At 45.0% G+C, this 27,510-nt stretch overlaps 1 protein-coding gene across 1 annotated transcript in view; it reads right to left on the bottom strand.

Annotated features, from left to right (window-relative positions):
• The window catches only part of LOC126428299 (peroxidase-like), a 261,029-nt gene that overhangs the window by 62,916 nt on the left and 170,603 nt on the right, over positions 1-27,510 (bottom strand). The window contains exon 5 of the mRNA XM_050090222.1: positions 9,087-9,256. Coding sequence (XP_049946179.1) covers positions 9,087-9,256 — 170 coding nt within the window. The remainder of the gene's footprint in view (positions 1-9,086; positions 9,257-27,510) is intronic.

The raw sequence follows: 27,510 nt of genomic DNA, 5'->3' as shown, positions 1-27,510 counted from the left end.
TTCTGCCAATGAATCGCAGTCTTTGGTTTGCTCTACCCACAATATTATCTATGTGATCGTTCCAATTTAAGTTATTTGTAATTGTAATCCCTAGCGTCGCACCGGCGGGAAAGTACACGACAAAACGAACACTAATGTTCCGGTAAACGTGAGGCGTCTCGAAAGTGTGGTTACCAACCGCCACTGAATTCAGTGAGGGATGTTGTCCTGGTTAGTCCAAACGTCTTCGAAATCTATACTTCTCCATTATGTTCCCATCTAATTGAGCTCAAATTTCAACCATATCCAATGCTTTTGGAACATAGTACTTGCATGACAGGGCACTGGACAAGGATGTTGGTAATGTAAGACAACGTCTAACATGACAGTGTGGACCAAAGTGGATAGGTGGTCCAAGGCGTGTATCTTAGCCTCCAATTTCACCTGACGTCAGTCCACTGGGCTTTACTGTCTGGAGCTGGAAGCTGTGGCCGAGCGGTTCTAGGCGCTTCAGTCCGGAACGGCGCTGCTACTGCGGTCGCAGGTTCGAATCCTGCCTCGGGCGTGGATGTGTGTGATGTCCTTAGGTTAGTTAGGTTTAAGTAGTTCTAAGTTCTAGGGGACTGATGACCTCAGATGTTAAGTCCCATAACGCTTAGAGCCATTTGAACCATTTTTTACTGTCCGGGGTCACCTTGAGACTAAGTGTAAAGCACTTCCGTTGAAGCAGTGGATCAAATGGAGGAGCGAATTGTGCAGTCTTGTGAAGCTGTATGACATGACCTGGGGATATTTGAAGAATTCGTAACCCACTGTAGAGACGGGTGCAGCAATTCATTCAAATGTGGGGACGTGACGCGGATCACGTCTATTAAGAGGTACGTGCGCACACTAAATTGTAATGTGACATGTACCGTATCAGTAACGTAACTGTTGTTAAAGTAGGTCATGAGTGAGATTCTAGCCAAACCGAAAAGCTCACATGTCGCATACATTTGTAGTAACTAGGGCCATACTTAAATAAGTGCTGACTCATTACCACACATTCGCAGTTACCTCGCAAACGGCTTGTTTGGGAATCCAAGTTCACTGGAACGTTTTGCTTCTTTGTATACTACTTTATGAAGACAATGGTTCAAATGGCTCTGCGCACTATGGGACTCAACTGCAGAGGTCATTAGTCCCCTAGAACTTAGAACTAGTTAATCCTAACCAACCTAAGGACATCACAAATATCCATGCCCGAGGCAGGATTCGAACCTGCGACCGTAGCAGTCTTGCGGTTCCAGACCGCAGCGCCTTTAACCGCACGGCCACTTCGGCCGGCTATATGAAGACAATAGGTTGTTTATAGTTGATACCAAAACTGTGTCCATCCGAATGTTCATTAGACTATTATGTAAAAATTTAAAGGAAATCGGAAACAACTTTTCGAATGTTTTGGTATCAACTATAAACAATAGTCTAATGAACATTCAGACGGACACAGGCCATATATATATATATATATATGGCCTGTGTCTATCTGAATGTTCATTAGACTATATATATGTAACCACAAGTCTCGAAAAGTCCTTGGCTAATTTACTTATTTGTAGATGATACTGTACTGAAACTTTGGACACACATAAGCTATACCTTCTTTAATGTTTATAATATGTTATATCTGAAGAGGAAACGTTGTTGCAGACACACTCGAAAATTGCTTAAATAATTTACTTCAAACTTTTACACATCACTCTAATGAACATTAATAGACTCAGATAGGCATGGACTGCACATTTATTTAAACAATGATGTACATTTTTTATGTTAAAACCGACTGCGTGGAAGAAAATGCTTTGCTGTGCTGTGCCATGCTATGAAAATGTCAGGGTTCGTTTCCTTTCTCACAGCCAGTTTTAACTACGATAGCAGGACATTTAAACCATTAGACATATTGCTTCTCCCATATATAGAAATGTATATATGTATATAAATATATTCTTTATCATTATATGCATATTTGAACAAAAATTGTATACACATCAGTGAGCTGTTTTGTTTTCGTCCTCGCAGTCGGCTTTCACAGTGTCTTTTTGGCTTATGATTAGAATATTATTGTTATGGAATCTGAATTGGCAATAACAATGAAGAAGGCTGAATTTCAGAAGGAGGGTGGTGTGGTAAGGGCAGCTAGGCGGACAGGGGTGGAGGGAATGGACAAGAGAGTCGGAAACAGGATATGGACAAAGACGGGAGGACTAGTTATTGCGCAGAGAGTTTCTAGACATGTTTTATTTAGAAAATAATACTATTGGGTGTGTGAATGAATTTCTTTTTGTCTTTAATATTTAACCCTGCAGTGCTAAGAAAGTTTACCTAAGCCAAACTTCTAGCACAAAAACTCAAAATAACACTTAAAAATGTTATTTCTCTCCGACAGTTGCTCAGCTATTCTTCGTAAATCACCTAGTAAGAAACTTACACAGTGAGACAGTTGGAATCGATCTCTTCTTCAATATCTAAAACTGTACTCCACCTTCTGATAGAAACTACAGCTCATATATTGACCAAGGACGTGCCTCTCTACTGTATAGCTTAAAACAGCATCATTGTGGGTGAAGTAGTCTGGAGGCAAAATAGTTCCTCATTCGGATGTGTGATACGAGGCTATTCACGAGAATGTCGTAATCAGGAAAAACAAAGCAGGCAATCTACGAGTCGGAGCATGGACTTGGATTCCTTAATCGTGTACATCAATATGTGGATATTGTACATTCTTATCAACCCAGCTTCTGATGAGTTATATCTGATGCATTATCTACCTAAATATACAGGGTGTTCCCTTTATCTTGACCCCCTAAATAACTGTTTGTCCAGTTGCACACTACAAAACGTTTCAAGCAAATGTTCTTTAGCTGACAGGGGGCATCAATCACCATGATTGCCTTCGTTGTAGCTTTGTTTTTTTACAAAGATATGAATACTGGTATGACTTTTTTAAATGGCACCCTACATTTTTTATCCGGTAATTCATTTTCTCTCCTAAAGAACTATTCAAAAATGTATCACAGTGTATCATTCACTGAAACACAGCGTTATTAATTACATAACACAACATTGACTTTTAGCCCGGGATCACAACCTCGTCCACTTGCTGGAGTTGTCAGAAAACAAATGAAAACCATGTAAAAACATAATACAAAATTGACTTTGACTCTCCTGTACCATTGCCCAGAAGTAGAATATTCAAAGGTGCTCAATGTCGTGACCCTGGACACCTATACACTGGTGCACTCGTTGAATGAAAGATTTACTGCTTCCAGTGTTGCCTGCTGAAGAGAATTACAAGCAAGCACGATACGTTCCTGAATGTCCTCTGGAGTTGTTGTAATATCCCGATAGACAACGTCTTTAATGCATCCCTAAAGAAGAAAGTCCAGATGATTTAAATCAGGAGACCTAGCAGGCCAAGTAACTGTTTCTCCTCGACCAGTCCATCTGGCAGGACATCTTCGGTTCAGAACACGACGTGTACGCAAGGGATTATGTGCTAGACATCCATCGTGTTGTTACCACATAAGAATTCTGGTTCTTAGCGCCACTTCATTCAGAAGAGGAGGAAGAATTCGTTTGAGGAAGTTGGTATACGATGTGCGGTTTAGACTACCATTGATGAAATAAGGGCCAATAATTATAGTACCAAGCATCCCACACCAGACGTTAACTCTCCGTTGACACTTATGTTCCACCTGTCTCTGCCATCGTGGGTTGTCGCTGGACCAATAATGCATGTTCCTTGTATCTACGTGTCCTTTGTTTGAGAAGGAACATTCATCGGTAAATAGAACATTGGAGAAAAAGTTCGGGCTAGCGAGGATTTGCTGCTGTGCCCTCTGACAGAACTGTACACGATTCTGGAAATCATTCCCCTACAATTCTTGATGTAGGTGTACATGGTAAGGGTGGAACCCATGATGTGTAAAAATACGATGTACACTGGTTTAGGAATGCCAGTCTCGTGTTCAAGCTGTCGTGTGCTCACATGTGGATTCATAGCAACGGAAGCGAGAACAGTAACTTCGGCAGCTTCGTCTGTGCGAGTGCTACGACGATTGCGTTGTCGAGCGTTGAAACTTCCCGTTTCCTGAAGCGTAGCAACAAGACGAGAAAACATCCGTCGGAAAGGTGGGTTCTTGTCAGGATATCGCTCTCTGTACAATTCCGCTGCCTGCGTAGCATTTCGCCTGCCTTCAACGACAATAAAAGAAACGTTATGTTGATGCAGTTTGTAGGAAGGACAGCTTTTACTGTATGCCTACTCTACGCAACAGTATTTAAAAGTACTAAACAACTGTACTAAATGTACCGGTACATAAGAAAACAGTATTGCAGTTACTGTTCTGCTAACTTACATTCCCCAAAAATGAGTAGCATTTCTACCTTCTCTTTTTTGGTGTACATTCTACTCACACAACTCGTCAACTGACGATGGTTGACGGAATGACGGGTGTCCATTCTACTTACGTTTGAATTTGTCCTCTGTCAACGTCAGCACGTGGATGTGTTCAATTACCCCGAATACTTGCACTAAGCGCTGGGAGCGTCAACGTCAGTGTTGTGTTACGTAATTAATAACGTTGCGTTTCAGTGAATGGTACACTGTGATACATTTTTGTATAGGTCTTTAGGAGAGGAAATGAGTTACCGAATAAAAAATACAGGTTGCCACTTAGAAAAGTCCTACCGTTGTTCATATCTTTGTAAAAAAAACAAAGCTACAACGAAGGCAAGCATGCTGATTGATGTCCCCCTGACGGCTAAAGAACATTTGCTTGAAACATTTTGTAATTTGCGTCTTGACAAAGAGTTATTTAGGGTGGTCAAGATAAATGGGACACCCTGTAAAGTCCTGGAACAGAGAATTTTTTTCGGGAGTGCGGAATGGTAAGCTCATTTCTCACACAGTGATCAGTCGTGGCCTTGCTGACGTGAGAAAGTTAATCTGGTTTCAGAGAGATAGGGCGAACTATTAGTGCGCAAAAAATCCGAGTTGAAAAAGGTGAAAAAAATAAATAAAATAAATAATTGAAAATATTGCTGTTCTCATTCCGTGCGTTCCCCGTGAACCTGCGTGGTACCATTAGACAACACGTGTGCGACTCATTTCTTCGGAAAGATCGAGTGGTCTTAATATTATTACGTCATAGACAACATATGGCACAATCATTAATAATACAGCCACGCAAAGATGTACTTTTCAGTTTTAGAAAGTACCGATCCGGTGTTTCGTTCAAAAGCTGTCGAGGAAAGTGGGTCAGCTCAGAAAGCCAGTAACTTGCGCCTGGAAATTCTGCCACTCAACGAACAACTCAGTTGTGCGCGAAGTATACATGACAGGGGCCAGTGTGTCCGTAGTAACATCGAAGGAGAAGTTTGTACGCTATTTCTGATGCACAGATCAAGAAATAATCGTCAAAATTGTTAGCAAAATATCGGGGAGGTATTAGTGTAGTGAACTGCCTGCGTTCTGCAGTTGCAGCAGTTATGCAGTAGCTCTGACTAGTAACCAATTTATATGTACAGGGTGGCCCATATGCTTGTGTTCACGGTTCTAAAACTAGTGCAGATGGAGGACAAGAAATTTAAGATCAAATAGTATGAAATCGGATGGTGAGGGGAGTGGGAACGGAAAACCTATTAGGCTATGTTACCAACACAGTGGCCACTTTCGAATTCGTCATCTTGGATGCAAGTCGTAATTTTCAACTAGAAACGGGGGCATATGACGTGTCAAAGAGATAGACAGCTACTCTAGGACAACAACGCGTTTTTAATTTGAGCAGACTTTTATTCACTCTCGAGTTATGTCGCATTATGTGTGGCGTCCGAGTGTGAGAAGTACTGCAAGATTCATTGCTAAATATCCCTCCAGAACGATTCCATCTCTTCACAGACCTATGTGTATCCTGTGTTACATTTTCGTCTTGTCTACTTGTTTCTGTATACCGTGAATGTAAGACTTGTTTTATGTCGTAGTCAGTCCTTTTCGAGCATATGTAACTTCGTACAAGGGTCGACTTAAATTAATGTCTACTTTGAATTGTCACAACAAATTGTAATCCATAATGTAACATTTCCAGTGTTCAGCTGCCTGAAAGGACATGTTCCGAAAACCAATAAAAAGTTATTCTCTGGCGGAGGAATGATTAGCTAATGATATCACATTCAGTGCTTTCCCTTGACTTTTGGCCATTCATTATAAATAATCTGCACTCAGGATGATATGGTGTGGGTGAGTACTTTGCAAAGTAGGGTGTGTGGTGGGGATTGTGGGTAGGAGGGTGTGTGGATGGAGGTAATTCTTAAGGTATGTGGCATGTAAGTGAGGTGGTGTGTAGGAGTGTGAAAGTCTAATAGTGTATGGTGTTAAGGCGTGTGGCGCCTCTTTATTTTTTCAAAATAATTCTACGCATATGGTGGAAATAGCTGTATTCTACACTGTTATGATTTATGTAGATTTTCATGTTCGTTTAAGAGAAAACATACAGTAAGGAGCTAACACTCCTTATTTGATTCATGTTTAGGTATGCATAGTTATTTAAGTCAATGATTCGTTCATTCTATTCCATTCCCCTTTGTCTGTCTTTACGTTTACCACTGAGATTGTTGCCTTCGTTCTGATGAATGTAGGTGTCTGTTTCTAGCTGAAATAATAACGACTGAAAAGATTCTTTCAACCTTCTTTACGTCATTTCTGTCCCTTACAATTCCAAAACATCAAAGTTAAATGCGGTCATTGTAATTTTAGTAGTAGAAGCTTGTGTAATATGTGTAACGAAATTAACTTATTTTCATTCTTAATAATCATTACTTCTGTCTACCACTCAAAAGAACCTGTGCATAGTTTATTTATTTCGAAATCCTATACTTCGTTGGGTTATATAGTCTAGATAGTTGTACATTCTATATGTGTTTGAAGTGCAACCACACAAGCCGAAGCTACTCAGTAACTTTGGCTTGAGCAGAAATCATTGTGTGTTTCCTTAATAAAATAGATAATTTAATCCAAGTACTTGTGATAGGAAAAATATGGTTGGTTCAAATGGCTCTGAGCACTATGGGACTTAACATCTGAGGTCATCAGTCCCCTAGAACTTAGAACTACTTAAACCTAACTAACCTAAGGACATCACACAAATCCATGCCCGAGGCAGGATTTGACCTGCGACCTTAGCGGTCACGCGGTTCCACCCTGAAGCGCCTAGAACCGCACGGCCACAGCGGCCGGCGGAAAAATATGACATGCAGTCTTTGCTAATAACTCAACACTAAGCTGAGGGATATTATTTAACTTAGATAACTTAGATATTTAACTTAGATAACCATTTCTCTTAATTGCAGCAAATTTATGGCTGAGATTATAGCTGATCCTGATTACTGCAATCTATAAAAGAAAGATTTCATGATGATCTTGTCGTGAGATAAATTCAAATAATAATAGAGGCCAGTTTGAGGATTCATCAGCATGGGTATACGTCAGTATGTGGATGTGTAGGTGTGAGCATGTGTGGGTGTGTGATGTGTCAGTACAGTGTTTGTCAGTGTAGGCAGATGTCAGCATGAGGGTGGGGGATGTGTGGATCTCAGGAGTTGGAGTTGTGGGGATGTGTGGGTGCAGGCATGTGTCAGAGCAGGGATGTGTTGGTGTGGGGATATGTGGGTGTAGGGATTTGTTGGTACAGGGATGTATTACTATGGGGCTGTGTGGGTGTGAGGAGTGGGGGTAGTGTAGGTATGGGGATGTTTGGGAGTGGAAAGTGTGGATTTAGGTAGTGTAGGGGTGGGCATGTGTGGGCATAGAGAGCATGGATGTGGGTAGCATAGGTGTGGAGATGTGTAGGGTAGAGAGCGTGGATGTGAGTTGTGATAATACATGGGGGTGGGACTGAGTCAGTGCAGGGATTGTGGGTCAGTGTGTGTCACTCTGGAAACTTTTCAGTGTGGGGATATGTGGATGTGAGGGTGTTGCATCTGTTGGTGTGGTGTGTGTTGATGAGGCCTCTGTCAGTTCGGTCTGTGTCAGTTTGGTGGGTGTCAGTGGGTGGGTGTCACTGTGGTGTGTGTCAGTGTGGTGTGTTTTGGTGTGGAGTGTGAGGATGTGTTAGTGTGTATTAGTGTGTGGATGTGTTGGTGTGTGGACATGGGTGTGTGTGGATGTTGGGGTGTGTGGATGTGGGGGTGTGTGATGGTTTTACTGACCTCCAGAGTACTTTGGTCCCAGCAGTCAGCTGTTGTGGATGTGTTGGTGTGTGGACATGGGGTGTGTGGATGTTGGGGTATGTGGATGTGGGGGTGTGTGGACGTGAGAATGTGTGATTGTGGAGATGTGTGATGGTTTCACTGACCTCCGGAGTACTTTGGTCCCAGCAGTCGGCTGTTGTGGATGTGTTGGTGTGTGGACATGGGGGTGTGTGGATGTTGGGGTGTGTGGATGTGGGGGTGTGTGATGGTTTTACTGACCTCCAGAGTACTTTGGTCCCAGCAGTCGCCGGCCGCGGTGGTCTAGCGGTTCTAGGCACTCAGTCCGGAGGGGCGCAACTGCTACTGTCGCAGGTTCGAATCCTGCCTCAGGCATGGATGTGTGTGATGTCCTTAGGTTAGTTGGGTTTAAGTAGTTCTAAGTTCTAGGGGACTGATGATCATAGATGTTAAGTACCATAGTGCTCAGAGCCATTTGAACCCAGCAGTCAGCTGTTGTGGATGTGTTGGTGTGTGGACATGAGGGTGTGTGGTTGTGGAGATGTGTGGTGGTTTTACTGACCTCCAGAGTACTTTGGTCCCAGCAGTCGCCGGCCGCGGTGGTCTAGCGGTTCTAGGCACTCAGTCCGGAGGGGCGCAACTGCTACTGTCGCAGGTTCGAATCCTGCCTCAGGCATGGATGTGTGTGATGTCCTTAGGTTAGTTGGGTTTAAGTAGTTCTAAGTTCTAGGGGACTGATGATCATAGATGTTAAGTCCCATAGTGCTCAGAGCCATTTGAACCCAGCAGTCAGCTGTTGTGGATGTGTTGGTGTGTGGACATGAGGGTGTGTGGTTGTGGAGATGTGTGGTGGTTTTACTGACCTCCAGAGTACTTTGGTCCCAGCAGTCGGCTGTAGGTGGACTGGGCAGCACCCAGTCCTGGCCGGTAGACGTTGTTGCAGGTGCCGTCTATGGTGCGGTACTTCTGGTGGGGGTCGCATCCCTGGGGACCCTGTGCAGCGCACTGGCCACCACCGCCGCCGCTGCCAACGCTGCAACACAAAGAGTGATGCATTTTTTAAACTGCGCATGCCTAAACAGAGTATGTTACAACTATTTTTATTTCAGAAAAATTTACAGTACTCGAATGAGATGTAATGCCTCCATCTCTTTGACTTGCGACTCGATGGGAATATTATAATGAATCGGAGGCGGAAAACTCTTTAAATAATGCTCTTTAATTACAGAAATTTACTTCTTATATAATCACCGTACAGTTGGATACACTTCCGCCAATGACGAACAAGTTTTCTGAAGACGTAATGGAAGAAGTCGACATCCTGTCTGTGCCCCCAGCCTCCTAATTTCTTCATCAGATGCTTAGTGATGCCCCTGCGTGTCTTCTCTCATTATTGGGAGCAGAGAGAAGTAATACTGCATCAGCTGGAGACATTGAGGAGGACGTAGCACAGCGGTGAGCTCCAGTCTCTGCTTCTTCTCGGTTCTACCGTGTTGCTTGTAGTGTCTCCGCATACCGCGGCACGCGACATAAGCTTGCAGACGATATATGCAACCGTTTCAGAGAGAAAAGCCACCAATGTGTCTCTGTGATGTGTCATTATCGTGCTGCTGGAAGACATTTCCTTTTTCCTTTTGGTCACTTCGAGAGCCTAGTGCTGAGAGGGAGAATCTACTCCACTGTCTGGTACTTGCCACATACCACAGCTGCCATCTATTCAGGAGTCACGATTTTGGTCGAATTATTCTTCAGTGAATCCTCTTGCCTTATCAGAGTCACAGCCGAATTGACTGCAGTTACATTTCATAAGGTCAGTGAATAACTTATTCTAAAACTATAGAAAATATTCCATCACAATTTAAGATGAACACTACACTATTGGCCATTAAAATTGCTACACCAAGAAGAAATGCAGATGATAAACGGGTATTCATAGGACAAATATATTATACTAGAACTGACATGTGATTACATTTCCACGCAGTTTGGGTGCATAGATCCTGACTAATCAGTACCCAGAACAACCACCTCTGGCCGTAATAACGGCCTTGATACGCCTGGGCATTGAGTCAAACAGAGCTTGGATGGCGTGTACAGGTACAGCTGTCCATGCAGCTTCGACACGATACCAAAGTTCATCAAGAGTAGTGACTGGCGTATTGTGACGAGCCAGTTGCTCGGCCACCATTGACCAGACGTTTTCATTTGGTGAGAGATCTGAAGAATGTGCTGGCCAGTCGAATATTTTTGTATCCAGAAAGGCCCGTACAGGACCTGCAACATGCGATCGTGCATTATCCTGTAGGGTTTCGCAGGGATCGAATGAACGGTAGAGCCACGGGTCGTAACACATCTGAAATGTAACGTCCACTGTTCAAAGTGCCGTCAATGCGAACAAGAGGTGACCGAGACGTGTAACCAATGGCACCCCATAGCATCACGCTGGGTGATATGCCAGTATGGCGATGACGAATACACGCCTCCAATGTGCGTTCACCGCGATGTCGCCAAACACGGATGCGACCATTATGATGCTGTAAACAGAAACTGGATTCATCCGAAAAAATGACGTTTTACCATTCGTGCACCCAGGTTCGTCGTTGAGTACACCATCGCACCATGCAGCGTCAATGGTAACCGCAGCCATGTTCTCCGAGCTGATAGGTTATGCTGCTGCAAACGACGTCGAACTGTTCGTGCAGATGGTTGTTGTCTTGACTCAGGGATCGAGACGTGGCTGCACGATCCGTTACAGCCATGCGGATAAGATGCCTGTCCTCTTGACTGCTAGTGATACGAGGCCGTTGGGATCCAGCACGGCGTTCCGTGTTACCCTCCAGAAACCACCGATTCCATATTCTGCTTACAGTCATTGGATCTCGACCAACGCGACCAGCAATGTCGCGATACGATAAACCGCAATCGCGATAGGCTAAAATCCGACCTTTATCAAAGTCGGAAACGTGATGGTACGCATCTCTCCTCTTTACACGACGCATCACAACAACGTTTCACCAGGCAACGCCGGTCAACTGCTGTTTGTATATGAGAAATCGGTTGGAAACTTTGCTCATGTCAGCACGTTGTAAGTGTCGCCACCGGCGCTAAGCTTGTGTGAATTCTCTGAAAAGTTAATCATTTGCATATCACAGCATCTTCTTCCTGTCGGTTAAATTTCGCGTCTGTAGCACGTCATCTTCGTGGTGTAGCAATTTTAATTGCCAGTAGTGTAAAACAATTATATGACCATTACATTACTATGCCTGATATATTTATGAAGTTTTCAGGGTAGCGCTTCTGCATGGTAGTTATTACTTTGAGACAAACATAGTGTAGGCAGATACGGTCCAGTGGGAATATACTACTGTAAACCATTTACCTGGTAGTGTGTGGGAGATGTGCTGCTGATGGGGGCTCATTGCACAGAAGGTGACAGGCAATTGCCTTTGCAACACATATAAAGTGGTAGCAACATTTACCAGGACCTGGTGTCTACCAGCAGTTACTCTGGCCGATGGTCACTCAGTACGCTCCGAACGAAATTCTTGAGAGACCTCCCGTCAGATATCGTAGTGCTTCACATCATGTGTAGAAGAAAATATTCTATTCTAGGTACGTAGCGAAATTCAGTGCAACGTCAAATTATCTGCTTCACTCTGCAATATACTTCTACATATACACTCCGCTAGCCACCAAGTGGTGTATGGTGGAGGACACAATTTGCGCCAAAGTCATATCCCCCCCCTCTGTTCCACTCGCGGATCGCACGAGGGAAAAACGATTGTCTGAACGCCTCAGTACGAGCTCTAATTTCCCTTATCTTTGAATGGTGATCATTACGCGATTTGAAAGTTGGTGGTAATAATATACGCTCTACATCCTCGTTGAAGATCGCATTTCGGAATTTAGTGAGCAGCCCCTTCCGTTTAGCGCCCCGTCTATCTGCAAGTGTGTCCCACTTCAAAATTTCTATGAGATTTGTAACGCTCTCGCGATGCCTAAATGTGCCAGTTACGAAACTTGCCGCTCTTCTTTGGACCTTCTCAATATCTTGAATCAGACCCAACTGGTAAGTGTCCCATACAGACGAACAACACTCAAAGACTGGACGAACTAACGTATTATAAGCTATTTCCTTCGTTGAAGGACTGCATCACTTCAGGATTATACCAATAAACCGCAATCTAGAGTTCGCCTTGCTCATTACTTGTGTAATCTGATCATTCCATTTGAGATCATTTCGAATAGTCGCACCCAGGAACTTGACCGATGTTACCGCTTCCAAACACTGGGCATTTATTTTGTACTCATACTTTAATGGGGATTTCCGCCTTTTTATACGCAGTAGGTTACACTTACTAATATTGAGAGATAACTGCCAGTCATTACACCACGCATTTATTTTCTGCAAATCTTCATTGATTTGTTCACAACTTTCGTGTTGTACTACTTTCCTGTAGACTACAGCATCATCGGCAAACAGCCTAATGCCGCTGTCAAAACTATCAACCAGATCGTTTTTATGTAAAACGTTAAAAGCAGCGGACCTATTACGCTGCCTTGGGGCACACCTAAAGTTACGCTTGTTTCTGTTGAAATCACCCCGTTCAGGACGACATACTGCTCCCTGTCTGTTAGAAAACTTTCTATGCAACCGCATATGTCATCGCATAGACGGTAAGCGCGTACTTTTTGTAGCAAGCGACAGTGCGGAACTGAGCCGAACGCCTTTCGAAAGTCGAGAAATATGGCATCAACCTGTGAGTGTTGTTAGGGGTAAAAGGGCAGATATTTTTATTGATATGACTGAAGACAGTGTACTGAAAAACGTTACATCAATATTTATTTCGTTTGAAGACTAAAGTGGCATGTTTTTTAGGATGGTTAGTATCTCCCAGCTCACGTGACATCTATGCTTGTTTCACCCTAGACAGCAGGTCAGGTGTTGAAGTGTAGACCCATAATGAGAAGTATATAGTAGCAGGCGTAGATCATTCATCGGTGCAGTTACGACTGTGCAGAAAACATCAAGTAGTAAATTATGTGATGTGTTTGTGGGATGAGTTTGGACGCAGAGGAAACACAACGAACACGCTGAAGTGGGTATATATTAAGGTACCAATGATCACAGTATCTGCACTTGTACCGCTAATACCGCAAATAGAGATAACCTTTAACCTCCAAGCCAACCAACCACAGAAAAAGGAGCAAAATTGCTTAGATCAACACATGTCCGGAAGTAGATGGTAAGTGTGCGGTAAAGCAATTAGTTCAGCTACATTACATTACACTTTACACCTTTAAGTCGATTTTCATCCTGAATAACGCAAAGCAATCACACAGAGCTAAATGTGGTGAACGTGACTGGTAGGAAATGTACGTCATCTTGTTTTTAGTCAAACATTTTTGAAATTGTGTGGGCCATATGGTATTGTGCTTTGCCGCCGTGGCGCACCCACTCTGTGTAGGTTTCCTCGTTCTGTTATCCCTCAAACGTCCTGGCAGGTCGACCAAATGACCAGGAGGGACGAACTATGTATGAAGATGTTGGCAGCCCTGACGCCGGCTACGAGCGATTTTCACTTGCTGTGTTACAAGATAAGTAATTTAGCTAGTAATTAATCGTTTTTGCTGTCTATTCTATAGTATTTACGTTCATTAGTGCCAGACAGACGTGATAAATTGAAGGTTTCAATTGTTTTTTGCGTCTGAATAAGATAAGCGAAGTTTCGGTTTAGGACAGTTCCGCGTGTAAGCAAACGTTTGTTTACACTTTTAACTGACGTTAAATACGCCGGATTATTAATTAATTCAGTGCACAATATTCAGTATTTGCGACTATTAGTGTCATTTACCCTCGATACATTGAAGGTAGCAGTTTTTATACCTTTTATTAGGTTATTTTTCGCGTGTACGTAAACGTTTGTTTACATTATAAATACGAGGGTTAATCAGTTTAAGTTAGTGTACAGTACTCAGTATTCACGTTTATTAGTGTCATTTAGACTCGATACATTGAAGGTAGCAGTTTTTCATTAGGAATAGTGATACTGACAGTGAATTGTAACCTTACTTGTATCGACCGTTAACAGTTAAGCAAACGTAAAATACGTGGTAAATTAGTATTACACAACAATATCTGAGTAAATCAGCGTTACAATACAACTTCCGAGCCGTTCTTACATACGGTTTAGTTAGCAGAAAGCTAAAACTCACCTCGCCGTCTGCTTAAATTCCTTAGTTTGTTGTGGGCTTTAGTGATCGTGTACTGTAAGCCCATCGGTTCCTATAAAGTAGAATTCGCATTTGCGCTTTACACTCTGAACTCTTATTGTTAGCTAAATGTTTTGTTTTGTACCTTCACCTGTCAGTGTACAATACTCAGTATTTACGTTTATTAGTGTCATTTAAAATGGTTCAAATGGCTCTGAGCACTGTGGGACTTAACTGCTGAGGTCATCAGTCCCCTAGAACTTAGAACAACTTAAACCTAACTAACCTAAGGACATCACACACATCAATGCCCGAGGCAGGATTCTAACCTGGGACCGTAGCGGTCGCGCGGTTCCAGACTGTAGCGCCTAGAACCGCTCGGCCACTCCGGCCGGCAGTGTCATTTAGACTCGGTACATTTTAGGTAGCATTTTTTATAGTTTTATTAGGTCAATTTCGCGTGTACATAAACGCTTGTTTAAATTACAAATACGAGGGATAATCAGTAGTTGCAGCTTACTGTAGGTCACTGTTTAATTCGTTTATAATATTCTCTAGATAGCCCCTATCAGTTTACTGTAGGTCACTGGCTTATTCTTTATTATTCACTAAATAGCCCATAGCAGGAAAATAAGCTCCTGATCTAGCTTCTATCATAAATTTTTATTTTCATTATTGAGTGACCTTTCTGCCAACTAGAGTGTAGCTGTTAACCTTGTGTTGCAGTAGGTTTCCTTAAGTTTTTTATAGTAAATCAGTTATTATCTAGATTGGCAGGGACTGTGTCTGTTGTGTGCGGATGCATGAGGAGTTGGCCACAGTCCGAACGCAGCTGGAAGCTTTGTTGGCCACAGTCAACAAGCTCCAGAGTGCCACCTTGAGGTGCGGTGGGGATGGGGTGCCTGGGGCATGCTCTACTGTACTAGATGTGCAGGATGGTGGGGGGATGTCACAGCTCTCTGTCACTGAGCTGACATCAGGTGCCACTGAGCCGGCCGGCCCTGTCTTACCTCAGTGTGGGTGGCGGACTGTGTCGAGGTCTCGAGCCTCAAGGCGAAGGCTGCATGGGGGGGGGGGGGGGGGGGGGCGCAGGCTCCTCCCAAATCCCATGCACTTTGCTTACAGATTCAGTGTGCTATCTGATGCTGGGGGGAAGGCTGAGCCGGACCACAATGCACCTTCTGCCGGGATAGTGGCCGCTCCTTCAGCAAGGTTATTGGGAGCTCCAGTGTTAGACGGGTCATGGAGCCCCTCAGGAACATAGCGGCTAGGGCGGGGAAGAAGTCCAACATTCACTCGGTGTGCTTGCCGGGGGGCCTTGTCCGGGATGTGGAAGAGGCTCTTACGGCGGCTATAGAGCGTGTGGGGTTCAGCCAGCTGCAGATTGTTGCGCATGTCAGCATCAGCGATGCCAGTCGTCGGGGTTCCGAGGAAATCCTTGGGTCCTTTCCACGGCTGGCGAAGGCGGCATCTATCTCTCGAGGAGTGGAGGCCAAGCTGACGATCTGCAGCATCGTACCTAGGGTGGACTGGTGTCCTTTGATTTGAAGTCAAGTGGAGAATCTAAACCAGAGACTACGTCGAAAACTGTTGTAGATTCCTCGACCTACGCAATGGGTTGGAACGTTGTAGGACGCCCGTCGATAGATCAGGGGTGCACTACATATAGGAAGCAGCTACATGGGTAGCACAGTACTTGTGGCATGCACATGGGGGTTCTTTAGATTAGGTTCCTCCCCACGGGAAACAAACCGTTGGCCTGAAAAATTACCAGTTCATGTCACTAATGTGGGTGTGCCAACTGTAAAAATTGTTAGTTCACCTAAACAGGTCATTCCAAAGGATTTAAATATGCTTAATCTCACGTTAGTAAATTGTCGAAGTCTCTGTAGCACGATCCCCGAGTTACTCTCCGAAATAAACACTAGCAATGCCAATATTGTATTAAGTACCGAAAGCTGGTTGAAACCAGACATAATAAGCAGTGAAATTTTGAACTCGGATTGGACAGTGTTTAGGAAGGATAGGACTGATGCCATGGGAGGTGGTGTGTTTATTGCAGTTAAAAACTGTTTAAACGCAGTTGAGATTGATACTGGGTCGGACTGTCAAATATTCAGGATAAAGCTGTCCATCAGACAAGGATTGACCATTGTGTTGGGATATTTTTATAGACCACCATTATCCGCAACAAACGTCGCAGAACGTTTCAGGGAAAGTCTTGAGTACATAGGAAATAAACATCCAAATTATCCATTAGTTATAGGCGGAGACTTTAATCTCGCATCCATTGACTGGGAAAATTACACGTTTATCACAGGGGGCAGAAGTAAAGACTCGTCTGTAGATATTCTAGGAGCGCTCTCAACATAGAACCTTGAGCAATTGGTTAGAAAATCAACTCGAGATGGCAACATATTAGATATCTTGGCGACAAACAGACCTGATCTTTTTGAGGAAGTTAATCTAGAAGATGGTATTAGCGACCACAATGTCATTGTGGCTTCTTTGTCAGTGGAAGATGCAAAAAAACCAAAGAAACAGCGTAGAGTTTTCTTGTTTGGGAAAGCAAATAAGAGTCATTAATGAATATCTTCATAGTCAGCTCCAAGAATTCACCGCAGGACGAAAAGATATTGAGCATCTTTGGTCGGAATTGAAAGGTATTGTCCACCATGTGCTAGAGAAGTATGTGACTAGCAAAAATATAGGGGAGGAAAAAGATCCACCTTGGTACAACAAACATATTAGGAAGTTGCAGAGAAAGCAGAGAATTTTGCACAGTCGTTTTAAACGTAGTCATTGCCCCGCTGACAAACAGAAATTATGCGAAATGAAAGCAGCTGTCAGAAGGGCAATGAGATATTCTTTTAACGAAGTTGAAAGCAATATTTTATCAGCAGATTCTAAAAATAACCCTAAAAAATGTTGGTCGTACGTAAAATCTATGAACGCTACAAATAATTCAATACCTTGTCTTGCTGACAGTACGCGTGATGCAACTGATGATGATAAACAGAAGGCCGAAATTCTAAACATAGCTTTCAAAAACTCGTTTACGGTAGAGGACTGCAGCACCATTACTCCTTTCAATTACCAACAAACGCAAGGAAGGCTGACATAGTGGTTAGTGTATCTGGGATTGTAATACAGTTAAGATCCTTAGACGCCAGGAACATATTTTGTGTTCAGACATAATAACCTTTCTAGACTCTGAGAAGCTCATCTGCAGAAACCAGCACGGTTTTAGGAAACAGCGGTCACGCGAGACACAGCTGGCCCTCTTTGTGCATGATATACAACAGACTGTAGATACCAGCTCCCAGGTTGATGCCATATTTGTCGACTTTCGAAAGGCGTTCGACTCAGTTGCGTACTGTCGCTTGCTCCAAGAAATGCGCGCTTACTGTCTATCCGATGACATATGCGGTTGGAGAGACAGTTTTCTAACAGACAGGGAGCAGTATGTCGTCCTGAATGGGGTGACTTCAACAGACACAAGCGTAACTTCAGGTGTGCCCCAGGGCAGTGTAATAGGTCCGCTGCTTTTTACGATTTACATAAACGATTTGGTTGATGGTGTTGACAGCGGCCTTAGACTGTTCGCCGATGATGCTGTAGTCTACAGGAAAGTAGTACACCACGAAAGTTGTGAACAAATCAATGAGGATTTGCAGAAAATAAATGCGTGGTGTAAGGACTGGCAGTTATCTCTCAATATTAGTAAGTGTAACCGACTGCGTATAACAAGGTGAAAATCCCCATTAATGTACGAATACAAAATAAATGCCTAATCTTTGGAAGTGGTAACATCATTCAAGTATCTGGTGTGACTATTCGAAATGATTTTAAATGGAATGACAGATTATACCATTAACGGGAAAGGCAAACTCTAGACTGCGGTTTATTGGTAGAGTCCTGAAGCGATGCATTCCTTCAACAGAGGAAATTGGTTACAATACGTTAGTTCGTCCAGTCTTAGAGTATTGTTCGTCTGTATGGGACCCTTACCAGTTGTGCCTGATTCAAGAGATTGAGAAGGTCCAAAGAAGAGCGGCAAGATTCGTGACTGGTACATTTAGCCATCGCGAGAGCGTTAAAAATCTCATAGAAATTTTGAAGTGGGACACTCTCGCAGATAGACGGCGCGCTAATCGGAAGGGGCTGCTCACTAAATTCCGAAATTGATCTTTACCGTGGATGTAGAGCATATATTATTACCACCAATTTTCAAATCGCACAATGATCACCATTCAAAGATAAGGGAAATTAGAGCTCGTACTGAGCCGTTCAGTCGTTTTTCCCTCGCGCGATCCGCGAGTGGAATAGAGGGGGGGAAATATGACTTTGGCGGGAATAGTGCCCTCCGCTACACACTGCTTGGTGCCTAGTGGAGTATATATGTAGATGTAGATCAACCCCGTCAATATAAATTAAACCGATTAACAAGTACTTAACGCTGCTTTTCACTTCTTGAGAATTGTTTGGATAGCTGACTCTTCCATTTTGACAACTGTCGCTTAGTTTCGGGATCGCAGCCAAAGACGTCCTTTCGTCATCAGTGAGAACCTTTCAATGAAGTCCGAATGGTCTCGAGGCTGTTGTTTAAGTTGCCTGTGGACTCCCACCCAAGGTTGCGCCTGATCGTTTTGAAACAGTCCCTGCACAGACTCCGGCGCAACGCTTCTCATGATTTTCACTGCTGACAACATCATCGGCCTAGCAGTTGTCGCATTGTAGCTGCCCGGTACGCACGCTTTATTGTAAATGAATCATGTAAACATGGATGCTCCTAGAAGGCGAATTCATGAAATGTTATTAGTTTTGAAACTTCTCCTTTGAAGTTAGAGAATGGCCGTGCTGGTAAACTTCTACGTTATTTGATTTTCAAACAGTTGAGCAAAACTGAACGTACTCAGACAGTTCTCTCTTTACTTATTCTGGTCATCAGTAAACCGACACACAATATTTTTTGGCGCAACGCAATCTGACTTTCAATAATATCTACAAAAGAATGGCCCTGACTAACAATAACCTATACCTTTCATGAATCACTTACCTCACAAGTCTTCGTTACTCGAACTACTGCAATACAGCGAGCGCCAATACTGCTAGCTAAATAAAGGATTCTAACTACTGAAGGCGCTAACTACTGATAGGCATACTTAGCAAATGAAAGATTTTGATAGAGAACAAACAATGTATTTACCTTAATAGTGTTCAAAAGTCATTATATATATATATATATATACAGGGTGTTACAAAAAGGTACGGCCAATCTTTCAGGAAACATTCCTCACACACAAAGAAAGAAAATATGTTATGTGGACATGTGTCCGGAAACGCTTACTTTCCATGTTAGAGCTCATTTTATTACTTCTCTTCAAATCAAATTAATCATGGAATGGAAACACACAGCAACAGAACGTACCAGCGTGACTTCAAACACTTTGTTACAGGAAATGTTCAAAATGTCCTCCGTTAGCGAGGATACATGCATCCACCCTCCGTCGCATGGAATCCCTGACATGGAAATTAAGCGTTTCCGGACACATGTCCACATAACATCTTTTCTTTATTTGTGTGTGAGGAATGTTTCCTGAAAGTTTGGCCGTACCTTTATGTAACACCCTATATATATATATCAGTTCATGACATCTGGGGACTGCTCAGCGCCGCCAGCCTCCTGTCACCGTAACCCCCGGACATGCTTCAGCGACCACCGCATGGCGCGGCGGTGGAATGTTGTGTGCTGCGGGGAATGGTAATCTTGGCTTGACCGCCTGGATTGCGAGGAAGGTAAACCTCTATAAAAACCCCTCAATCTTACGGTGTGCTGCGCGCCTATAAGATGCATGGCTGTTGGGGTGGAACAGTCGCAAGCGGGCAACCTCTGGGGCACCTGCCGCGCCCCAGTTGTATAAGGCTTACCTAGGCACGCTGGGCTCTGTCTAGGTGGACTTCTAGTTCCCTAGCTGCTCGTGGGACCGAGATGGAACCCTCGAACTTTTATTCTTCTTCTGCCAGCGGAAAGGGTGGACCGCTGGTGGGTTCTAATACCCAATCCAACAAGAGGGCTCGTGTAGTCAGTCCTCCTGATTCAGATAGTAGTAACAGAACGCATGCTGCTTCGTAGAATGTGTTTTTCATAATTAAAAGAAAAGATGGGAGTTTCGAAAAAGTTTCGCCATTTTATATACAGAAGGGCTTAGAAGGTATTGCTGGCACATTAAAATCTGTAAAGCGCTTGCGAAATGGCACCTTGTTGGTTGAATCATCTAGCTTCCAGCAAGTCCAGAACCTTCAGAAGGCACAATTTCTTGGGGAGTTTGCAATAGAGACTGAATTTCACAACACCTTGAACTACAGCAAGGGTGTTGTGACTTGCAGAGATCTCGTTGACATTCCCCAAGACGAACTGAAGGCTGAATGGTCCCGGGAAGGAATTGTCGACGTGCAACACATTATGAAACGGGTGGATGGTGCTCTCATAAAGACTGACTCATTTATCCTTACATTTAACACCACCAAATTACCAGAGCATGTGAAGGCAGGCTTCCTACGTCTCAGTGTACGGCCTTATTACCCCAACCCCATGCGGTGTTTTAAATGCCAACACTTTGGACACACTACTCTCGGCTGTAGAGGGGAAGCCACTTGCGGGAATTGTGGTAAAGCCGCCCATGAGGGAGTTGGTTGCTCCTCTCCTCCCAAGTGTGTCAACTGCTCTGGGGATCACCCTGTGTAGAGAAGGGAATGCAGAGTTTTCCTTGAGGAACGGAAGATCCAGGAACTAAAAACTACAAAACGCATCCCGTATGGTGAGGCGAAGAAAATCTACAAGTCCATGCAGCCGCCCACGTCCGCTGCTTCCTTTTCTTCCGTTCTCAAACAACCAGTCTTGAAAACCGATGCCGCTACACAAACGGAGGTTGCTACTGTCAGCACTAGCACCTGCGCTTGTCAATGTACGTGTGCTGCTGCCGTTCCTGCGAAGCCTGCTGCTTCCCCCTGGCCTTCTGACCAGGCTGTGGTAGCTGACATCATGGAACTTCCCGCCCCTTCCCGGGTCCAGTCTTGTGCGCTGCCCAGCGCTGCTACACCCCCTACTGCTTCTGAGGTTTTGGCTCCAATGCCACCTCAGGCCAGAACATCGAAGCCAAAGACAAAGGTGAAGACTCGCCCACTAAAGGACACTGCAGTTATACAGTCTCCTGATGTGGATGTCATTCTCTCTGACGTCTCTCTCGACTCCTCTTCTGAGGCGATGGAGGTTGATGTCAGACTGGGGCAATCATCTCGCCCCAAAACTGAGCCTCCACCTGCTGTGGGCTCTCCTCCCCAACAGAAAGTGAGAATGAAGGTACTCCCACCCTGATAGATGGCTCCCATTATACAGTGGAACATGAATGGATTCCGGGCACATGTGGAGGAACTGAACCTCCTAGCACGGCAACGCCCCCTGTGCTTGTGTTTACAGGAAACGCATTTAAAACCATCTGATGCTCCTGTACTAAGAGGCTATACGTCATATCGCAAAGATGACCTGACTGGAGAAAGGGCCAAAGGCGGAGTCGCTGTGTTTGTCAATAATGACCACCACTCCTCTGCTCTCCCCCTGGATACTGACCTGCAAGCAGTTGCAGTTGAAATTCATTCACCTCGGAGGCTTACCGTTTGCTCCCTTTATTTACCCCCTCTGGATGCAATGACCTTAGACGCTCTCACAGATCTTATCGACCAACTCCCCCGCCCATTTCTCCTCCTGGGAGACTTCATCATGTCCTGTGGGGCTCCACTTCTCTTTGCACTCGAGGTCGAATTTTGGAGAGCCTCCTAACATCTCAAGTGTTGTGCATCCTCAACACGGGTACTCCGACTCATTTCTCTGCTGCTACAGGGTCATTCTCAGCCATTGACCTATCTTTCTGCTCTCCAACCCTCATCGACTCTGTTCACTGGGAGGTCATTGACGACCTTCATTCCAGCGATCACTTCCCTATCCGCATTCATCTCCTGGATGGTGTATCGCTGGAGCAGCGGCCACCATCGTGGATGATTGGCAGGGCTAACTGGCCACTGTTCACTCGGTTGGCTGTCTTTGACCGCCACAATAACGTACAGGAATGGGTGGATCACATCACGCTTGTGGTCCATCATGCTGCTGACCTGTCCATACCACAGTCTTCTGGCACTCTTAAGCGGCGCCTTGTGCCTTGGTGGACGGGAGAGTGCCGTTCAGCCATCCGGGACAGGCGTGCGGCTCTTCGCCGATTTAAATGCCGCCCAACAGCGGTCAATCTTACCGCCTTTCGAATCGCGAGAGCCAGGGCACGCCGTGTCATTAAAGAGAGCAAGAAAAGGTCATGGCAGGAGTTCCTGGACTCCACCAATCGTTCCACTTGTTCCACAAGAGCATGGGAAGCCATCCGGAGGATTTCCGGTAAACATAGCCGTTTACCAATAGCTGCAGTTCTGAACCAGGGATGCCTCCAAACGACACCCAGAGCCATTGCTCGGACGCTTGCAGAGCATTTTGCACAAAGAACTGCCACTGCAAATCAGGATCCAGCGTTTCGTCGCTACCGCGCGACTGTCGAAAGAGCGACCTTGGACTTTCGGTCGAACAGTTCTGAGGCCTACAATTCCCCTTTCTCCATGTGGGAACTTGAATCGGCACTTACTGAGACTTCTGACACTGCACCAGGTTACGACCGCATCCGGTACTCCATGCTTCGACATCTGCCAGCGGCGTCAAAGGAAATCCTCCTCGAATGTTTTAATCTCATATGGCAGACAGGAGTGTTCCCCACCTCGTGGAAGGAGGCAATTCTCATCCCTCTCCTCAAACCAGGAAAGGTCCGCACATGTCCCGGTAGTTATCGTAGTATCGCCTTGACGAGCTGTGTCGGAAAGACCCTGGAACGGATGGTTAACCGGCGTCTGGTCTGGCTGTTAGAGACCAGACAGCTCCTTAGCCGCTTTCAGTGTGGATTCCGAAAATTTCGGTCCACGGTCGACAACCTGACCCTCCTAGAGGCGGCTATTCAGCAGGCTTTTCTCCGTCAGTATCACTGTATCGGTATCTTCTTTGATATCGGTAAGGCATATGATACTACTTGGAGACACTGTATTCTTCCACAAATGCATCAATGGGGCTTTCGTGGCCGCCTCCCGATTTTCATTCGGTCTTTCCTGTCTCAGGGGTTTTTTCGGACCCGCGTTGGTAACACACTGTCTGATCGCTTTGAGCAAGAGAACGGTGTCCCCCAGGGCAGTGTTTTAAGCGTTACCCTCTTTGCCATAGCCATCAACAGTATAACGTCTACAGTGAGGAGTCCAGTACAGTGCTCCTTGTTTATGGACGACTTTGCTGTTTTCTGTTCCTCCTCCAGCGTTGCAACCGTGAGCCGTCAGTTGCAGCTAACAGTGCGGCGGTTAGAGGAGTGGGCTGCGAAGACGGGTTTTCGGTTTTCTGCCGATAAGTGTGTTTGTGTTCATTTTAATCGTTCTCGTCATCTTTTTACTTTGCCTGCCTTGCATATGGGGGATACTGTCCTACATTTTAGAGGCACAGTGCGGTTTCTGGGCCTAATTTTTGACTCCAGGTTGTCATGGCTGCCACACCTACGTGACTTGATAGCCAGAACCCTGAAGGCACTGAACATCCTCAAGTGCCTCAGCCACAGGTCTTGGGGCGCGGACAGGGCGCGTCTCCTTCAGTTTTATGGAGCTTTTGTGCGCTCACGGCTGGACTATGGGTGCACAGTATATGGGTCAGCGAGGCCATCTTATTTGCGGATCCTTGACGCTGTTCACCATGCTGGGATTCGACTGGCCACGGGTGCTTATCGGACCAGTCCCGTACCCAGCCTCTGTGCTGAGTCTGGCGAACCGCCACTTACCACCCGGCGGCAGCTCCTGCTGGTGCGCCAGGCTTGTAAGTTTCTTGCAGCTCCCAGCTCGCCTGCTCACCATCTTGTTGCCCATCCACCTCTGGACCGCCTTTTTTCCCGCCGTCCCCGGGCTACGTTGCCGTTTGGGATCCGTGTACTAGAGTCCCTCGGTGTGGAGTCTGTACAACCCCAAATCCAAGGTTTTAACCGCCTGCCACCCTAGTTACTGAAGAGGCCCGGAGTGATATTAGATTTATTGCAGTACAACAGAGATTGCACTCTTGCCACCGTTTTCAATGCAGCATTTTCTGCCATCTTATCTGAGCACCACGACTATGTAACTGTTTTTACGGATGGGTCGAAACAAGAGGATTCTGTTGGTTGCTCAGTTGTTTTTCCATATCGTGTCCTCAAGGTCCGACTGCCTCAGACTTTTACTGTCTTTGATGCAGAATTGTTTGCGATCTTGCGGGCACTGGAGCACATGAGACATTGTTCCTCTCCTACATTTCTTGTCTGTCCCGATTCACTCAGTGCCCTTCACTCATTGCAACGTTTTTATCCGGCAGACCAAATTGTCCAGACCATCCAGGATGCCCTCCTCCGACTACAGCGACTGGGGAAGGTTGTAGCTTTCTGCTGGGTTCCGGGGCATGTCGGCATTGCTGGGAATGAAAGGGCAGATCTCGCAGCCAAGGAGGCGTGTCTCGCCCCACAAGTATCTCAGTGTGCTATCCCCTTGCACGCACTCACCTCGCTGTTGAGCTCACGGGTCATGCGTCGGTGGGAGGATGAGTGGCTGACAATAAGCTCCGTATAGTCAAGCCCACAACGCGTGTGTGGTGTACTTCCTTTCAGCCCCGTCGACGGGACGAGGTTCTCCTCTCGGCTTCGAATAGGCCACAGCCCTATGACGCACGGCTTCCTGCTCCGGCGAGACGACCCTCCAATGTGCGGCGTCCAGGTCACTGTGCGCCACGTTTTATTGGATTGCGTTTTATTTTCTGACCAGCGGGTCGCGGCTGACTTACCAGCGGACCTGCAATCTCTTTTAGGCAACACTCGGACGAATGTGGTTAAAGTTTTAAAGTTCTGTGCCCTGTCAAATGTTTTTACAAAGATTTTAGGGAGAGGATTTTAATTTGCTCACTGTGTGACAAGCTCGCCCATATTTTATGTAAGTGGCCAGCCAATAACAATTTCCTGTGACATTCTTGTTGCTATGTTTCCCCTTTCCTTAGGTTTTACATTCTTATGTAGCATTTTTCCTTCTTTTCCTGCTTTCTTTGAGCGTGTGCTTTAGTTTTCTTAGGTCTGTCCACATTCGTTCCTTTTAATGTGTGTCAGGGCGCTGATGACCTCGATGTTGAGCGCCCATAAGCCCCAACACACCACCACCACCACACATCCAGTCTTACAAATTTCCTTTTTCTGACGTACACACGTCCAGATCGTCCGCTCTCAAAATTCTGCCATCTGTCTCTCCACATCCACCACTGCTGGCGGCTCACCTCCAACTGCACAACGCTACGCGCTGTTCACATCCAACTGTCCCACACAACACAAGCGAATATTCCAATAATGAGTCCAACCAGCCACAGACTGCACACAGCGCAGTCAGCGATTTTCATACAGAGCAGTACGTGGCGTTACCAACATAAAAACCTAAACAGTCTACTTACAGTTTCACGTATCATTTCTACCATAGCATCTGATCGGTGCGCAGGGCAGAGTTTGGTAGCTCTTCAATTTTCGATGTTCGGGTATTGGAGATTTTAATGCGTAATACAGAATGAAACCTCACTGTTATGAATGTGAAAGCTTCTACTTCCTTTTACCACTCTTAACGGTTATATACACACATTTTTTTTTCTTTGTGCATTTGTACGGGAAAGTATCTTTCGTTTTTTGTAAGGATCATTTGCCTTGTTGAACAATTAATATTAAAAATCGGTACTTCAATTTTGGTGTTCACGTATTAATATTACAGTCATTAGACTGGGACACCCTGGTATCGTGACCATTCAGAATGGAAAAAACGGGACGCGTGTGTCTGTCTGCCACTTGGTGTTTCATTACAAACTATTTTATATTCCGGGCAACCGCAGCTGTTGAAAGACTCGATGTTACGAAGGCTACAAATCTACTCTGTAGGAACCAGCATGGGTTTCGAAAAAGACGATCGTGTGAAACCCAGCTCGCGCTATTCGTCCATGAGACTCAGAGGGCCATAGATATGGGTTCCCAGGTAGATGCCGTGTTTCTTGACTTCCGCAAGGCGTTTGATACAGTTCCCCACAGTCGTTTAATAAAGAAACTAAGAGCATATCGACTATCGGACCAATTGTTTGATTGGATTGAAGAGTTCCTAGATAACAGAACGCAGCATGTCGTTCTCAGTGGAGAAAAGTCTTCCGATGTAAGAGTGATTTCAGATGTGCCGCAGAGGAGTGTCGTAGGACCGTTGCTATTCACAATATACAGGGTGAGTCACCTAACGTTACCGCTGGATATATTTCGTAAACCACATCAAATGCTGACGAATCGATTCCACAGACCGAACGTGAGGAGAGGGGCTAGTGTAATTGGTTGATACAAACCATAAAATAATGCACGTAAGTATGTTTTTAACACAAACCTACGTTTTTTTTAAATGCAACCCCGTTAGTTTTGTTAGCACATCTGAACCTATAAACAAATACGTAATCAGTGCCGTTTATTGCATTTTAAAATGTTAATTACATCCGGAGATATTGTAACCTAAAGTTGACGCTTGAGTACCACTCCTCCGCTGTTCGATCGTGTGTATCGGAGAGCACCGAATTACGTATGGATCCAAAGGGAACGGCGATGGACCTTAGGTACAGAAGAGACTGGAACAGCACATTACGTCCACATGCTAACACCTTTTTTTGGTCTTTTTCACTGACGCACCTGTACATTACCATGAGGGGTGAGGTACACGTACACACGTGGTTTCCGTTTTCAATTACGAAGTGGAATAGAGTGGTCCCACTGGAAGCGCGTCGACGTATGTGGTATCAGCATGATGGTGCACCTGCACATTCCGCAATTAACACTAGGCCGACCCTTGACAGGATGTTCGACGGGCGTTTCATAGGACGTGGAGGACGCATAAATTGGCCAGCCCGTTCTCCTGATCTTACACCTCTGGACT

This window comes from Schistocerca serialis, chromosome 12, assembly GCF_023864345.2.
Source record: "Schistocerca serialis cubense isolate TAMUIC-IGC-003099 chromosome 12, iqSchSeri2.2, whole genome shotgun sequence".
In the NCBI taxonomy this organism is placed as follows: Eukaryota; Metazoa; Arthropoda; class Insecta; order Orthoptera; family Acrididae; genus Schistocerca; species Schistocerca serialis.
Note: the sequence above shows the minus strand (reverse complement) of the source record. Positions and strands in the feature narration are given on the sequence as shown.